This window comes from Gopherus evgoodei, chromosome 21 (assembly GCF_007399415.2).
Source record: "Gopherus evgoodei ecotype Sinaloan lineage chromosome 21, rGopEvg1_v1.p, whole genome shotgun sequence".
NCBI lineage: Eukaryota > Metazoa > Chordata > Testudines > Testudinidae > Gopherus > Gopherus evgoodei.
The window spans coordinates 10,027,700-10,046,313 of record NC_044342.1 but is presented as its reverse complement, the minus strand read 5'-3'; the positions used below and the strand labels follow the sequence as shown (position 1 = coordinate 10,046,313).

Genomic DNA, 18,614 nt, shown 5'->3' with positions numbered 1-18,614 from the left:
ACTCTGGGTGTGGGAGGCTGGTTGCATTAGGACAGTTGTTTGTGCTGTCTGCACAGATAACACAGCACTAACTCCCCAGGCTCAGCTTCTTTGAAGGTGGACTCGAGGGAGATGCAGCCTGCCATGGAGAAGGACACAAATGAAAGGAGACCTCAGCACTTTGTAAATGGAGGGGGGAGACCATGTTCTAAGGCTGAAGATGGCAGCTGCCCGTCCATTCAGGTCGATGCAGGTCTCTCTACTGAAAGGATCCAGATTCTGCAGAATGATGAGAGACGAGGACCTCAGCTGAGGAACCCGAGCCTTGGCTGCCAAACCCTGAGAAATACGAGCTCATTGCTTCAGGCTTGAGCTGTCTTGTGATTGCAGGTTGTCCTGGCGGCATTTCTATCCCACCTTCCACCCAGGGGCATGCATGTGCTCCGTGAATATTAGCAGTTGTTGCCTCACCTTCCCGCAGCACTGCCTGTCGATGTGAACAGCAACATTTCACAATGGGGAAATTGAGATATGTCTTGTGCAAGATCCTCAGATAGGGATCTGGCCCATTGACGCTTATGGAGAAAATGATAATTTACGCCAGTGGGGGATCTGGGTCAGTGTGACAAGGTTGAAGACTGAAATAGATCACAGGAATCCAAGTTAAGCAAAGCTGATGAAAAGGAACATAACAAGGGCATGTTAAATGTCAGGGGGAAATTAGCAGGGTAGCACAGGCCCTTTAAGGGAAGATGGGCTCAGCTCAACCTGTGCCTTCTCCTATGAATAGAATTTGGGTGTGGTTGACATGATGGCAGATCAGGGCTGAGACTTCCTAAAAGAGGGAACCGGCTGAGCTCTCCTGTTCAGAAAGAGATCGAGGGAGCTGTCAGAGAGCTGGGCCTGATAGGCAGGCAAAGAGGAGAGACCTGAAAGGAGAGTTCTGAAGGGCATGCGGAGGAGATGCAGTGTCAGAAAGGACCAGGAAAGAAACTCTATATAGCAGTGGTAAGGGACAGGAGCAAATCCTACAGGGAATCAGGAGCGCTTTGCTGGCAGATCCTGGCTCTGAGTTAAACTCTTTTGTCATTGCAACAGTCAACACCTCAGAAGGGAGGGTAATTGAAAAGCACCAGTTATGGCATATTGTTTGACTTGCCGGTCTTTACACTTCAATGATTATTGATGGAAATATTTTTTGTCTGTTTGTGTGTGTATGGTGACATCCATATTTGCCAATAAAAAATCAAATCCTGCCCAACTTTAACAGTAGCCATCTCCAAGGGCAGCTGGGAAGCTCAAAAATTCCTTTTCACCTCTCCTGAAATTGAATTTTTATTTAATCTTCCTTCATGGGAAAATGTTCAGGGTTTTGACAGTTTAATCATGTTTAGGATAAAACATTTTGCTGAAAATCTCAAAATTTCCCCTTAAAGGAATCCTATCCTTTTCATCCATCTGTAGTAAGACATTGCAGATAGGGTCAGGGTGAGATTGCCAAAGTCACCTAAGAGATCAGGATACCCAGTTCCCCTAGACTGCTTTGAAATTCTCTTAATTGTATTGATCATCAGCACAAAGTTTGCTGGGAAGTTGTGGATTCCCAATCTCTCTTTATAGGTAACAAAGACAACACACTTTCAGAGGCTGAAACATCAGAGAAGTAGGTTTTTGAACCAACTGGAATTTTCAGTTCTATGTGCCATGCCGCAGAAGGCCTGCTATGGGTAGGGAACAGTAGGGTTCTTCAATGGGGCCTTTTAGTTCTCAAAGAGTAATGGGCCCAGTCCTATGCGATGGAGAGGGGTGAACCCAAATTGCAGAGGAGTATATGCCAGATATTTATAGCCTGTGAGTTCATGGGAGGCATCTTCCTTCTTCAGTCTTTTTCTCATTCTTGTATTATCAGCCCATGATTATTATGGACTGTTGTATGAATTTAGATGGAATATATGGTCCAAAGGTGTTAACATAGCAATTGATTATAGACACCATAGAGCTTCAGGGAAAGTAGCATTTTTCTTCTCTAAAGTTTCAAAGCTGTATTACATCAATGTTTAGACTCCAAGATCTTTCTTGAGTGGTAACAGCAAATTTACAACCCATCAATTTGTACGACTAGGTAAGATTATGTTTTCTAATGTGCATTACTTTGCACTTATCATTAGTGAATGTCATCCGACATTTTGTCACCCACTTTGTGAGATCTCTTTGTAATTTTTCAGTCAGCTTTAAACTTAATTAGCTCAAATAATTTTATATCATATACAAACTTTGCTATATCTCTGTGAATCCCTTTTTACCACTGCTCTGACCCAGTATGGCCTTCTTGTGTTCTTATGAACAGGTGGCTCATGTAAATGATAAACCAAAATCGAGCCAAGCTAAATTAAAGAAAAGTACTTTAACTATATGTTTGACATTTACTAGGCAGGCTGAGGTCTTTGTGTACCCACCACTGAAACTTGTTTAACACTATTTAATATTGGACAGAAGTGGGTTATGTTAATGCCTTTGGTCACTTTATTCCAATCCAATGGATCCGAAGAGAATTACTCAACAGTGAGGTTGCAAATTAGCCTGGGTTTTCTCCCTTCCAAAATCTATTCCCAAATAAGATGCATACTATTACATAGTTAATATTGACAAGCACAATCTGAAACGGATAAGGAGTTTTCAGCTCATCCAGATATCTGCAATAATTATCATGATTAGGTTGTTGTGTGAAATGATCTAAGAAAGCATTTATTCCACTTCAAAATTTGTGGCATAAATTAGTCTCTTGTGTGAGGTTGAAAATAAATATTCCTTTGCTTACAGAACACTGAAATATTCAATAAGTAGGCAGAAGGTGAGAATAATAACCCTTAATTTTGATAGATTATATATCCTCAAACACATTACTCTGGATTCAAATGCTTTAATTGAAAATTATATTTGATATGTTTATTGATATTTACTCCTTTGACATTCTGGCCATTGTCAGCTGTGCAAAATTGTGGTTCAACATCATTGTTTTGCTCCAGTAAGGCACTAGCTGGTATGAGAGTAGAAGAAGTGGGCCAGTGTTATTATTGTTATTGATCTGAAATGGCATGCGGAGGTCTGAAAAGAAGCAGTGTTCAGTTCTAGGACTAAGACATTTTCCCTGGGTCTAACTTTAGACATAAATCTAAGGCTAGTAACCAGGTGAAGGTGAGAAGTTTTTAAGCTGTTATGGAATTAAATGGTGACATTTCATTAATGTTTAGCTCTATGTTCTTCTGATTCGAATGCACAGTTTGTTTCATTGGTCCTAGTCTCAACTCATGTCAGACACGGACTAGGGAAATGAAATGGCCACCACATAATTCATCCTGCTGGGATTTGGGGATCTCCCTGAACTACAAGTTCTTCTCTTCCTCCTGTTCCTAGTGATCTACATGGCACCTGTGGCTGGGAACACCCTCATCATTGCACTAGTTGTGGCTGATCAATGCCTTCACACCCCCATGTACTTCTTCCTGGGAAAATTGTCCTGCTTAGTAATCCACTACACCTCCACCATCCTTCCCAGGATGCTGGCCAGTCTCTTGATTGGGGATAAAACCATCTCAGTAAATGGCTGCATCCCACAACTGTATCTGTTTGGTGCTCTGGCAGCTACAAAATGCTATCTGCTAGCAGTGATGTCTTATGAAAGGTATTTAGCGATAAGTAAATGTCATAAACAGATAGTTAAGGGTTAATAGAACAGGAATATTTCATGTCTCTTTTGCCTGTAAAGGGTTAACAAGCTCAGTGAGCCTGGCTGTCACCTGACCAGAGGACCAATCAGGGGACAGGATACTTTCAAATCTTGATGGAGGGAAGTCTTTGTGTGTGCTGTTAGTGTTTGGTGGTTGTTCACTCTGGGGGCTCAGAGGGACCAAATGTGCAACCAGGTTTCTCTCCAATCTCTCCAATACAGGCTCTTATAAGATCAGAATAGTAAGTACTAGGTAGATAAGGCGGATTAGGCTTATGTTTGTTTTCTTTATTTGCAAATGTGTATTTTGCTGGAAGGATTGTAACTCTGTTTGCTGCAACTTGTATTTGTGCTGGGGGGAGAATTCTCTCTGGCGTCTATAAGCTGAAAGACCCTGTAACATTTTCCATCTTGATTTTACAGAGATAATTTTTACTTTTTTTCCCTCTAATTAAAAGCTTTTCCTTTTTAAGAACCTGATTTTTTTTTATTCTTGTGTGAGACCCCAGCGGATGGGGTCTGGACTCACCAGGGAATTGGTGGGAGCAAGGAGAGAAGTGGGGTGGAAAAGCCTGATTTCTCTCTGTGTTAGGATCACTGTCTCTCTCTCAGGTAGAGCCTGGGAGGGGGAGAGAAGGGGGAGGAAGGTGAATTTCCTCTCTGTTTTTAGATTCAAGGAGTTGAATCACAGTGTTCTCCCAGTGTAACCCAGGGAGAGGAGAATCTGGGAGGAAGAAAGGAGGGGAATGGTTTATTTCCCTTTGTTTTGAGACCCAAGGGGTTTTGGGTCTTGGAGTCCCCAGGGAAGGGTTTGGGGGCCAGAAAGTATCCCAAAACACTATATTTTTGGGTGGTGGCAGCTCTACCATTTCTAAGCTAGTAATTAAGCTTAGAGGGGTTCATGCAGGTACCCTAACTTTTGGACGCTAAGGTTCAGAGTGGGGAATCGTACCTTGACAGGAAACCCCTGCACTTTTCATCTCTTATGAATATCAGGTTTTGTTTCCAGTTGGCTGCTGGGTCATGGGTAAATGGTTGTTTAGGTATTACTATCTTCCCATTATTCATATGGCAGCTCGTATTCTGTGGCTCAAATGAAATTGACCATTTCTATTATGATTCCATCCCACTGATAAAACTCTCCTGCAGGGACACACAAGTGATCATATTGGTGGATTTCATCCTAGCCTGTGTATTCTCCCTGCCTCCATTTCTATTAACCTTGATGTCCTACGTTTGGATCATTGTCACCATCCTGAGAGTCCCTTCCACCATTGGGTGCAAAAGACCTTTTCTACCTGTTCCTCTCACCTCATTGTGGAAACAATTTTTTTATGGGACTATAAAGATTGTGTACATGCTACCAAAATGTGACACTCTGAGAGTCCTAAAGAAAGTGCTCTCTCTTTTTACATGGTCCTAATTCCCCTGGTAAACCCCCTCATCTACAGCCTGAGAAACAGAGAGGTCAAGGAAGTCTTGCACAACAGATTCAGTAAATACACAAAGACATGCAGAGAATCCTAGATAATAACTAAGCTTTAGATTTTTAAGGTGGTCTTTTCCCCGTGTGATATTTTTAAATCAGTGGATGCACCTAGATGCTTTTGAAACTCCCATGAGGCACCTAAAATATCTTTGAAAATATGACCCTTAATGTGCGGTTTTCAAAGCTATCGAGGTGATTTGGGAAAATAATCCCCATTGAAATTAAGTTGAAAACCTCATTGCTAATGTTAAAAAAATAGAAAAATAATCTGCATAGAGTTACTGAGTTGGAGTGTCTGTGGTCCTTCACTGTGTTCATGTAACACAGCAAATAGCAAATCTGCCATCCCTAGTTATGCTATTGCCTTCCCTTGTCACATGTGCCCTAAAAACTACTCTTCATTGCACTCCCGTAAGCCAGATGCAAAGAGCGGGCACCAGCAGTGATCTCTCAACACAGCACCAGGAAATTATTTATTACTCTTCTTTGAGCTCAGCCCTGCTGTGAGCAGCTTGGAAAAGGCAACTGCAGACAGCTCACCAGCCCCTGGACATGGGGAAGTTGGGCAAAGACAGAGAAGCAGACTCAGAGCCCAAGTCAATGGGGACAATCCTGACTCAGCTGGTGTTTGCCAGGGTACTAGGAGATGTGCACATGTAGAGCAGAGTCTGTTCCTGGGTCTGGGTCTGTCCAATGGTCACCGAGAGGACTCAGCATGTGGCATTGCAGGGCAGTAGCTGCTCCATTGCTACCAAGTGCATGGAGCATTTCCAAGACAGGTAACTACTACAACGAGTGTCCGGGAAACTGACTGCAAGAAGCACAAGGCCTGAGAGGACTAGGTCTCAGGGCACTGTGTCCAGTCAGCTCCAGATGCCATCATCAGCTCTGCTCCATATGGACCCCTCTCCTCAGGGAATGAGGCACCCTATGGCAAGAGGAAGTGTCTACCACCTACCAACAGGTAGAACGCCTGTGATGGCAAACAGCACTGTGGAGTCAGTCCCCTTTCTTTTATACCTCTAGAACTAGCTAAGTGATAAGAATACACCGAAATTCTTAAAGTATAGGCCTTTGCAGACAGGCCTGAATATCTATATCCTAACAAGAACCACTAGTAAAAAAGCTGCAGATGATTGAATGATAGGCTGTTATGATGTGAAATTAACACTAGATGGCAGAAGAGTGAAGAGAATAAAGAACTGTCAAAAATACTGAATAGGGAGTCAAAGATTTGAGTAGATAAAATATTGAGAAAAGGGCAGTGTGACAAAGTTCCTCCTCTTCCTTGGTGGTTCCTGCGCTTCTTGGCAGATTTGCTCACCTCAGTGATCTTCCCCACAGTCTGGGTCAACTCCTTCTGTGTCTGATCAGGAGTTGGGAGGTTTGGGGGGAACCCAGGCCCGCCCTCTACTCCAGGTTCCAGCCCAGGGCCCTGTGGATTGCAGCTGTCTATAGTACCTCCTGTAACAGCTGCATGACAGCTACACCTCTCTGGGCTACTTCCCCATGGCCTCCTCCAAACATCTTCTTTATCCTCACCACAGGATCTTCCTCCTGATATCTGATAATGCTTGTACTCCTTAGTCCTCCAGCAGCACACCCTCTCACTCTCAGCTCTTTGTGTCTCTTGCTCCCAGCTCCTCACACACACTTCCTCTCCTCTGGCTCCCCTCTGCCTGACTGGAGTGAGCTCCTTTTTTTAAACTCAGGTGCCCTGATTAGCCAGCCTTGATTGGCTGCAGGTGTTCTAATTAAAGTAGTTATCTCCACTGCCTTCTAGAAAGATCTTAATTGGCCCTAGGTGCCTTGATTAAGCTGGAGCAACTGTCATTTGGTTACCAGGGTCCTATTGGTTACCAGGGTCCATTTGGTTACCAGGGTCCTATTGGCATCCAGCTTCGCCCGCCCACTTCTAAAGGGCCTCCCCCCAGCCTAAGGGGAGGACCCACAGATCTGGGACACCAAGTAATTATGGGGGACAACTAATGAAAAAAACAGGATCGGGAGTGAGGTCATAGGGCTAAACGAAGGGAACCTGATGGGGACACCGAGCAGAGAACCCCGGACAATGCCCACTGCTCCTCGAAGGCATCAAGGGAGCCAGTGGACGCCGCCCAGAGGAACTCTGCCCGGATGCGTGAGCAGACGGAGGAACGGAAATAGGCCCTATAGTCGCAGGAAACTCCGTCGGCCAACCTCCTCTCCCTGGTGTTGTAGATGGCCAGTTTGGCCAGGGCCAAGAGGAGGTTGAGAAGGAGATCCCGCGACTTCTTGCGGCTACGGATGGGGAGCGTGTAGATAAAAAGGAGAGGGGAAAAGTGCAACCAAAAATGCAGGAAAATATTCAGGAGGAGCGGGAACAGGGGCTGCAACCTGGCACACTACAAATAAACATGCGCCAAGGTCTCCTTCTCACCACAGAAAGGGCAGGTGCTAGGGACAGACGTGAACTGCGCCAAGTACACGCCCATGCTCACGGCTCCGTGAAGGAGCTGCCAACCGATATCCCCGGCGGGCCTCGGGACCAGGGCAGAGTACAAGCTGGCCCACCGGGGCTCCTCGCCCTCTAGAGGTGGCAGGAACCAGCATTCTTGGGAGTTGTTTAGCCTGGGGCTAACATACCTGTTTCTCAGTACTTTACTGTAGCCATCTGGCCTTGCCCCATCACAGCAGTTATGTAAAATGTCCATTAGGTGGCAGCATATTTAATTGGGGATTGATTTAGTTAGGGATTGGGCCTGCTTTGAGCAGGGAGTTGGACAAGATGACCTCCTGAGGTCCCTTCCAACTCTGATATTCTATGATTCTATGCTATTTTAAGAATGAGAAAATGGCAGAAATTTTGTGAGATGCGCACTAGACGACAGCAGATATTGAATGTCAATAAGGGAGTGGTGTAAGTACATTATAACGGACCATTATCTGTGAAAATGTAAGCTAGTGTTGCACCATTATCTACAGTATTTTCTTCATAGGATCATTAAATTTTTAAAAGAAATATATGTAATAATAAAAAGGACAAATCATATTGAGCATTGTTAGCAACAAAACATTGTCAACATAAAATTAATCAATTGGGAGGTTGAAGTGGGGCATAATACAAAGTTTGAAGACATCACCGGAAGGTTACAATATCAGTAAGCATTTGCACTTTGCAGATTGAGGGTGTCCCTGCCTGCAGGTATATGGGATCTTGGGGAGCAATTACCACACAGGTGGTGTGCCAATAAATTTCTTTATTAAAGGAAAAAGGAAGGGTGGGAATGGGATGGGGTGTATAGGGTGTTTACAATAGACAGTGATGGGGGGGTTCTTCTTATTGAACAGTGTAGGGAGTTCTAACAGTGGTGTACAGTAAGTGGGGTTCAGCACAATGGGGTACAGTACAGTCAATAAGCGTATCAAAAGAAATGCAAAATAAAATGGTAGCTTCTATATAAAATGGTCAACAATCTTAGATAGAATGTATTAAGTGGTTAGTGGCCTTATACACAATGTAACACAATGGTATCAGTGCAAATACAAAGTATATCAGAAAAGTGGAAGCAACCAATGGGGTGTTATAATTACAAGTAAAGTGTGAATCACAGTGCAATAATACAATATGGGTGATAAGTGAAATTATGTAATGTAACGGTATAAAAGAAAAGTAATGACTTAATTTGTGAGGCTAGGATAGCAGAGGGGGGCAGGGAGTGAATGATTAGTGGCAACTGATGAGAGGAGAGTGCGTCTGGAAGCAGTGAGAGACTCTGAAGACCTGCAGGGTAAGGACAATGGAGCAGTGTGATGGTGATCTTCGGTAGGGGAGGGGCAGCGGAGAAGTGTAAAGAAGGGCTAGAAAGAGGTTTAAGGAACAAGCTGACACCAAAAACAAAGGAAAAAAACAGCAAAGGGTTTGGGAAGTTTCACAGGGGGAGAAGCAGCAAGGAGTTGGGAAGTTCGGAGGGTGATGCAGACGCGGGAGTGGGAAAGCAGCAAGGAGTTGGGAAGTTCAGAGGGAGTGCAGGTGCAGGGGAAAAAGCAGCAAAGGGTTATAACAGGGAGACACGGAGAAGCACACAGAGGGGGAGATTGGAGCGGGGGAAAAACAGACACGGGAAAGTTCAGGGAGAGATCGGAAGAGCGGGAAGACGAATTTAAGCAGCAAAAACCTTATCTATCTTAACTAATGACTAGGCAAAACAACAAATATCACAATTCTAAGCAAAACTATAACAAGCAACTATACAGAGCAACAAAACAGTAAACTATAACAAGGCAGGTGAACTTTACAAGCTCTACAATCTTAAACTATGACTTATTAAACTAAAAAAACCAAAACCTATGGTGCACCTTATGCTATGGGGAAGTTACAGAGGGCAGAGTGGTATGTGCCCAGGATCCAGCTCCCAAGGAAGCCAAGGGATGGTGGCTACAGCAATGGATTCAGCTGAAAGCAGGGAGCCCCGAGGCAAAGCCCACAGGAGCAGAGCTTAGCAGCGGCACAAACTTATTTTTAGCGGCAAAGCACCACAGAGTTTAAGAGAGGTTTTAAGACACAAACCAAAGTTTAGCTTGAGTCTGTGTGCTGGGGAAACAGAGCCAGCAGCTAAAATAATAAAATAAAAGTAGGGAAAGTTTTACAGAGGGATTCTTACCAGTCCCCAAGGCAGCAGCAAAGGCAGAAGCAGCAGCAACATCAGAAGAAGCAATGAGGGCTCGGTACAGTCTCAATAATCAGGAGATCTCTCAGGTAGCAATTCGTTCTTCGTGGGGGGGGGGGGTTATAAACAGGGAGCATGCTCAAAAATAAAACGAGAGCAGAGAAAGGACCCCCCAAAGCCCCTGGCTGATCAGACCAAGCAGCAATGCAGGAACCTTTTCTGATGTTTGTTTCAAAAATATCTATTTTTAAAGGCAAACTCAGTAATCCTGATAGGTTCCCTCTGTCACAGGGGAGGAGACACAGGGAAAAACTGCAGGTTAAGCACAGAAACATGTCTGGGCAGAGTCCTGTGCAATAGGTGACTCAAAAGCACATGAGGCCTATGACTCATGCCCAGGATCTTAAAAACACAATAGGTCTTGCAGCTCTGGACATTGCCTGCCCTACACCGAGCCCAGGTTCAACAAGGTGATAGCAGGACTAACCCTTTGAACAAGGCAGTGGTCCCATTTAGCAAGCAGCACAAGTGGCCATCCCTTTGAGAAGGGCAATGGCTCTTGTTAAATAACTTAAGGGACCCTCCCTTTGAGAAGAGCAGTGGCCCTGGTAAACAACTTAACAGCCAGGGAAGGGCGGCCACAGGAGGAGAACAAAAACAAAATGGAGTATGGGGACAGCTGTAAGAAACAAAATGGAATAGGGGGATAGCTGTAACAGACGGAGGGGAAGAACATGTTCCAAGAGAGATCAACTGGGCCTGTTTATCCTTTAAAGTAAATTCAGGTAATTTTACTTAGAGAATCCAGTTTCTGCAGAATGGTGAGAAAGAAAAATCTGAGCGTGGAACCTGAGTTCTGGATACTAAGTTCATTGATTCAAACTTGAGCTTTGTTATGGTTACAGGTGAACATCCAGTACCAAGCTGCTATTACTTTGCATTGATATATCACCTATCAGAAAGGTGAATTAGAGTGCTTTAGGACTTAAGTATATTTCAGCCTCACCTTCTGTGAAGAATGTGGGAAATATCGGTGTCAATTTTTATCAATGTCATGTCATGAATGCTCTGTTGGTATATGGTATTGAATGATAAAATGTAGTTAAGGGTTAAATCTTGCAGGAGCCCACAAACAATGGCTGTAGACAGACCTCAATGGCCTGGTGCTCAAAGGGACAATACCAGGAATCCAGAATGTGAAAAGTCCCTCAGGAGAAACTCATTAACCAGTGTGGTCAGGTTCAGGAGCCTGCTCAAACCTGCAGAGGATCTGCTGGCAAGAACACTGAATTAAGTGTGGACAAAAAGAGATCTTGCAGGCAAAATGGGTACAGAAATCCTTGGATGTGTAAACTGGAGAATTGCCAGTAGTAGTAGATCGGTTGTTTTACCTCTGTATTTGGCACTGGTATGATCATTGCTTAAATACTGTGTCCAGTTCTAGTGCCCACAATTCAAGAAGGAGGTTAATGAATTGGAGAGTGTTCAAAAAGCCACGAGAATGATTACATGATTTTAAAGCATGTCTTAGAGTGATCTCAATTGGTTTAGCCTAATGAAGAGATGGTTAAAGAGGAAAGTTGGATAATAGAGAGTTGTTCAATCTAGCAGATGAAGGTAACAAAATCCAATGGCTGGAAGTTGAAGCGCTACAGATTCAGATTGGAAGGTGTACATTTGTAACAGTGAATGTAATAAACATTGGAACAATGGCTCTCCATCACTGACCGTTGAAAAAGCACCATTCCATGTACATAGGAAGTGGACAGTAGTCTACAAAGATGGTTATGGAGGGTGATTAGATAGCTAACTAGCTAGCTAGCTAGCTAGCTGGGGGAGTAACCAGCTGTGCATATCTCTCTATCAGTGTTATAGAGGGCGGAAAAATATGACTTTACCCTGTATAAGCTTTATACAGAATAAAATGGATTTATTTGGAGTTTGGATCCCATTGGGAGCTGGTGTCTGGGTGGTAGAGACAGGAGCACTTCTTAAGCTGTTTTCAGTTAAGTCTGCAGCTTTGGGGGATATGGTTCAGACCCTGGGTCTGTGTTGGAGCAGACTGTCATGTCTGGCTCAACAAGGCAGGCTTCTGAAGTCCCAAGCTGGCAGGAAAAACAGGCTCAGAGGTAGTCTCAGCACATCAAGTGGCAGTTCCAAGGAGGTTTCTGTGACCCAACCCATCACATTCTCCCACGCACCCCAGTGTCAATCAGGAGTAAATCCGCCAGAGCCAGGGAAGCTACTCCCCCCTCACGCATCCCAAGGTAAGTCAGTGGAGTTCTGCTGCAGTACAGCAGGGCTAAGTGGGATTTAGGGCCTCTGACTCAGGCCCCCACCACATCTTTAAGGTGCCTACTTGAACCCCTCTTACCCTAGCTGCTCAGTGTCTCCCTCCCTCTACCTCACACAGCCCAGGCCCCAAACAAACACTTATAGCCCATATTCCCTCTTTTCCCCTCACAACCCCACAGACCAAAGACCCTCTTAGCTTCTGGTGTTTGAGATCCCCCTCCCAGAGCCCAAAGCCAATTTCCCACCCAGAGTTCCTGACTCAGCTTCCTCAGAAATCCCTGCTTAACCCCTCCTTAACTCACCAGACTCCTCCTCTGCTCAGCCCCACTCCACTGACATGGCCCCAGCTCCAGGGAACAGCCCCCCACCATTGCTGCCTTTTTCCCCTGCCCCAAGCACCAGCCATTCTCTTCTCTTTACCCCCATTGGCAAGCACTGGACACCACTTCCTTTTGATCCCACTTTCCTCCTTCCTCTGCCTGACCCAGCCCCTCTGTTCTGAACAGTGGCTCCAAGGCGACTACTGCGGAAAATCACCCAGCACACAGCTAATCTGGGGAACTCACTGCCTCAGGACATCAATGAGATAAAAAGCTCAGCAGGAGGAGCCATTGGCATGGATCATGAGAGCCACTGTGGTTACATTATATCAGATAATGAATTAAAGCGCCACAGCGCAGGTCTCCAGCAAGCCATTAACTCACAGGTAACCTCCCTGACATGGAGACTAGTGCAGAATTGTTCACTGGGGGGACCCTGCCCTTCCCCCTACAGAAGCTGGGGCTGGTCCCTCCAAGAGTCACTGCTGCGAGCAGGGCTGTTCCCAGGAGCCTGGGGAAAGAGGCACATTTAGTCCCATAAATCTCTGACAACTCTCAGGGCTGGGTTCAGACACTGTAGGGCCATGCATAGGGCTCTGCCCTCTTGACCCTGTGCCCCACATAGAGTGACAGTGGTGGTGAAGGAGCCTGCAAAGAGAGCCTGGGACAGTGACATGGGACTCCTGCTCCCTCCCAGAAAAGGAGCAGGTGACTCTCTCCCACTCCTTGAGAGTAGCTAGGTGCTACTGGTATGTACATGGATAGGCAGGGGGCAGTAGTGGTTCCCCAAGTCCTCACCTCCCCAGCCAGGGTGTATCTGCTTGGGTGATAGGGTGGGGATGGCTGAGGGACTCTTCCTCTTCTCCTGAACACAGAGCCCTCTTCTGGGGTTGGGGGAGGGTCCTGAGAGCAGTGGGACTGGGAGTTCAAACTCATGGAGAGATGCCTGGAGAACTGGAGAAGTTCTCCTCTCCCAGAGCCATTGTCTCAGGCTCTCTAAGGGATAGCTCAGTGGCTTGAGCATTAGTCTGCTAAACTCAGGGTTCTGAGTTCAATGCTTGAGGGGTCCATTTAGGGATTGGGGGCAAAAATCTGTCTGGGGATTGGTCCTGCTTTGAGCAGGGGGTTGGATTAGATGACCTCCTGAGGTCCCTTCCAACCCTGATATTCTATGATTCTCTGCAGATTATGCTGTAGTGACTAAACTCAGGGCAGCTTTCCCCCCCCATACACATGAGCTGTTGCTTCAGGCTGTGAGAGGTGCAATGTCAGGCACTGACCTGACCCCTGTCATACCCTAGACACTGGATTCTAGCAAATTCTGTTCCAGTAGAAAACAGGCAATTTCTGTTTGAAGAAAATGTGATGAATATTTCACCCAGATCTATGAAAATTTAGTAACAACTCAAACACATTTGAATCATACACCATACATTATTCTTCCGGGGTCAGGTCTTGTCCCCCAGGTTACAAGTGGGCCAGCTGGGCACAGAGAGTTGAGATAATTTAATTGTCTAGCTGGGGTTAGATCACAAGATTTCTAGGTGATTTAACTTCCCCTCTCTAGACCCTGCTGCCTGGCTGCACTTGTAATAATTTTCAGCTGAGATTTTCAGGGGAGTTAGGCCCCCAAGACATACATGCCTACTCCCTTAGGCTCCTTTGCAAATCCCAGCCATCTTATTTATGAAACTCAAGAAAAGTCCGGGCCTTGGAAATTAACAAGATAGAGCCAGGGCCAGGATTACAAAGGGGTTTGGGCACCTAAAGAACTTGCTAGTTGCCTAGTGCGACTGGCAGTAGCACCTAAGCAAGTTAGGTGCCTAAATCCCATTGAATGTCCATGGGGCTTAGCATGGAGCTTTGATAAATCCCATTAGGTGCCTATCTCCATCTTTAGGTGCCCAAATCCCTTGGTAATCCTGGCCAACAGATACACAGAAGCTGGGCTGGAGTCAGGAAACCCTGGAGGGGAGGGGAGAATCCTAGGGCCTGTGCTAGGCAAGGGGCAGATGACAGAGGACCAGAAAGGCCCTTTTTGGCTTTAAATTTGATGATTCGAGGAACTTTTGCCTCTGGGCTTCTGCTTCTGAGCTGTGCAGGGCCCTAAGGAATGAGTCTCACAAGCCCTTAGGAAATAGACATGGATAAATCGCCTTCCCGTAGCATCAGTCCTTTAATGCCAGTGACACTCAAAGCCAGCTCCAAACAGCTCAGCTGCAGAAAGCAGTTGGTCTGAGTCTACTTCTGTCATTTCAGTCTCACTGTGAGGGCTGAGAGGACTCATATATGTATGTCTTTGGCTTATAGATAAATAGCTACCAAAGAATCCTGGAGCTGGACGACCGAATGCATCACCTGTTGGGAAAAAATCCACAAACGTCAGTACAGTAAGTTTCCTATTTCATTTAAATATGTTTGAGGATTAACATAAAAGGGAAATTTAAGAACATGAATCAGAATTCCTACCAGCACTCACTAAGGATTTCACTATTACATTACAACTAGAGATAGAAAAAAATTCCTCATGTGACAAATTTCAACTTTTCATTAAAACTCTAAGACCCATTTTTTCAGCTTAAAGTAACTGAAAACTCTGAGATGAAAAGTGCAAAATTTAAGATGAAAACCAAACCAGATTATTGTTTTGAGTATTCAGCTTTCCAACAAAACCATGGATTTTCAGGGAAAACAGAGACATTGTTAAAAAATGCTCTTTTGCTAAAAAACAAATTTTACAAACAAACAAACAAACAAAATTCAACTGAAAATTTCCAACTAGACTTTAAACAAAGGTGAGGATCTTTGCTGTTGTCAAATAATACCATAACTGAAAACTATTGCACCTGTTTGGATTTCTATTTCAAAGGAAAGTAAAATTGGATAAACAGCAAAGGTGCGACTCACAAAATATGTTTTTTATGCACTAGAACTTTTGAATCCAAGTTTGGAGTTGAACTCAGCAGCCAAACCTGTCTATCCTGACATGAAAGGTAGATGGACATGGAGAAGGTCATTAGGACTAGAACCCAGTTCTCTAGCACCATATCCCAGGTCCAACAGTGCTGCCACCTAAGCACAAATACTGTAACTAGGTGCACAGAACATACACTTAATAAGAAATCCCATCCCCCAAAGAGCTCATCTTCCTAGCAGACAAGGCAGAAAAAGGGAGGAGGAGAAAGAGAGGCACATGGAGAAGAAGTGACTGGTCCAAGGTCACACAGCAGGTCAGTGGCAGAGCCAAGAACAGAACCTAGGTGTCATAACAGCCACTGACCCTCACAGCACAGGCATAAATTCACAGCGGGAAGCAACACAACACAGCAGTAACTGAGAGATGCTACATCACACAGCTATGTAGGCGTAGCTGGCATTGGGTGCCATTAAACAACATGTGAATAGGCAGCTGTGACTGGTTGGATCACAGAAACCCCCTTGGGAACTGCCAAATGATGTGCCAAGACTACTTCTGCCCTGCTTTCCACTCCAGCACCCTGTCTTGTTGAGCCAGACATGCCCGTCTGCTCCAACACAGACCCAGGGTCTGAACCAAGTGCCCAAAAGCTGCAGACTTAACTGAAAACAGCTTACAGAAGTGTTCCTGTCTTTAACACTCAGATGCTCAACTCCCAATGGGGTCCAAGCCCAAAATAAATCTGTTTTACCCTGTATAAAGCTTATGCAGGGTAAACTCATAGATTGTTCACTCTCTGTGACACTGATAGAGAGATATGCACAGCTGTTTGCCCTCCCACAGGTTTCAAAGATTTGTGCTGATTGAGACTCGTGTGATAACGCACTGGACCAGCGGTCTCATTGTCATCGATGAGGAACACTCACCTCTCCTGCTCAATAGAAGTGACGAGTGCTCTGCTCCTGTGACAGTCACATCAGGAGTTCCTTTGCACAGGGGAATTGGGACCATTCCCTTTGTCACTCTAATCCTGCTCATTGCCCTTCTTCCCTCCACAGGCATCGCACAACGTGCTGAGGAAGAAAATGTCCAATCAAACCACCGTGACCGAGTTCTTTCTCTTGGGATTTTCTGACATTCAGGAGCTGCAGATTTTGCACTTTGTAGTGTTTCTAGTGATTTACCTGGCAGCCCTGATAGGGAATCTTCTCATCGTCACAGCCGTAGCCCTCGACCACCATCTTCACACCCCCATGTACTTCTTCTTGATGAATCTGTCCATCCTAGACCTTGGTTCCATCTCTGTTACCATCCCCAAATCCATGGCCAATTCCCTCATGAACACCAAGTCGATTTCTTATCCTGGATGTGTCACCCAAATCTTTTTTTTCCTTTTTTTCATAGGAGCAGATTTTTCCCTTCTCATAGTCATGGCGTATGATCGATACCTCGCCATCTGTCGGCCATTGCAATATGAGAGAGTGATGAACAGGGGAGCTTGTGTCCAAGTGGCAGCCGGTGCCTGGATTAGTGGCATTCTCAATTCTGCACTGCACACTGGAAACATGTTTGTAATATCCTTCTGCAGAGGCAACATGGTTGATCAGTTCTTCTGTGAAATCCCCCAGTTACTCAAGCTTGCCTGCTCTGATGCCTACTTCATTGAAACTAGGCTTCTTGTCTTTAGTGCATGCTTATATTTTAGCTACTTTGTTTTAATAATTGTGTCGTATGTTCAGATCTTCAAAACAGTTCTGGGAATCCCCTCTGAGCAGGGAAGGCTTAAAGTCTTCTCTACCTGCCTTCCTCACCTCATTGTGGTCTCCTTGTTTATTTGCACTGGCACATTTGCCTACCTGAAACCCACCTCCAGGTCAGTGTCAGGTCTGGATCTTGTTATAGCTGTTCTCTATTCTGTGATGCCTCCAGTAATGAATCCAATCATCTATAGCATGAGAAATAAAGAGATCAAAACTGCCGTGAGGAGAGGGTGGAGATTTTTCACTGAGAATAGAAGGTCCATCTCTCGCCTTTGACTGCCATTTATTGTGTTTCTATATAAATGGAATCAAGAGGTGACATTAGTGTCTCCCTGAGAACATGGGAGAGAGAGCTCAGTATTGGCCTGCTAAACTGAGGGTTGTGAGCTCAATCCTTTAGGGGCCGTTTAGGGATCTGAGGGGGAAAATAGTTGGGGATTGGTCCTGCTTTGGGTAGGGGGTTGGGCTAGATGACCTCCTAAGGTCCCTTCCAAGCCTGAATTCTATGATTTGCAATCGCTTCGCATGTAAAAGGATATTTACATTGGCAAAAATGCAGACAAACTCAAGTCAGTGGAGTTACTGTAGATTTACATGAGTGTCAATCTAGTTATGTATCTATCTTGGATTTTTCTACTGCCACCCATCCCCATGTTGTCTGAGCATCTTCCACATAAAATTAGTAGCCAGATCAAAGTCCCTAATGGACTTCATGAGCTGTCTGGGTCTTCTCCATCTGGAGGTAGGAACTCTGCTTGGGGCATGATGGGTGTTGGTTTATTGTTTGTTTGTGTATCTCAGTGGGATATGATTGTGTGAAATCATAACCTGTATCGGTGGAATGATTGGCATGCTGACAGCACAAGTCTGCTGTTTCTCAATGGCAGTGTATTGGGTTGCATTCCAGACAACTGTCCTGCCTGGGAAAGGCATTTGACACCCCATTGAAGGATCACCACAGACAGACATCAAGACTAGAATTTAGGGTTATTGATGTTTATTGTCTCTCAATGAACACCCTCCTCCTCCTCCCCAGGGAAAAGTGATTGGATGGAGAATGGAACGTCACATTAAAATTGGATGGGTGGGGTTCTGTGGCCTTGTGCAGGAGGTCAGACTAGATGATCAGATTGGTCCCTTCTGACCTATGAGTCTATGAGTTCGAATCCATGCCATGGAGACAGAGGCCTGTTAAATAAGGAGGTTCTGCTCTGTGCAGGGAGGGGCCGATCATGGACACACATAAGAAGGACAAGAAGGAGCAACCCAGACCAAAACTCTGATGAACCTCTGATTTACAGATGGGGTGAGAACAGTCCAAGTCAGGGGGCATCTCAGGACTCTGTTGTTTTTGCATAGTATCTAACTGTTCTAAAGTGACTATGGTTAAGAAATCCTTTTGCTCAGCCAGTGTTCCTTGTTTTCCTGCCACATTGTCTCTGAAGGGGGTCAGCTGGAAGCTCATAGTGACCCCAGAC

General features: G+C 45.1%; 1 protein-coding gene across 1 annotated transcript; it reads left to right on the top strand.

The window, feature by feature from the left end:
* Positions 1–16,461: 16,461 nt before the first annotated feature.
* LOC115638021 (olfactory receptor 14I1-like) lies at positions 16,462–17,412 on the top strand. Its single transcript, XM_030539618.1, has one exon. The coding sequence runs from the start codon at positions 16,462–16,464 to the stop codon at positions 17,410–17,412; it is 951 nt and encodes a 316-aa protein (XP_030395478.1).
* Positions 17,413–18,614: the final 1,202 nt, after the last annotated feature.

What these genes read in the sequence shown, in the direction of transcription:
- LOC115638021 (XM_030539618.1), top strand. Translation starts at nt 16,462, where the DNA reads ATGTCCAATCAAACCACCGTGACCGAGTTCTTTCTCTTGGGATTTTCT.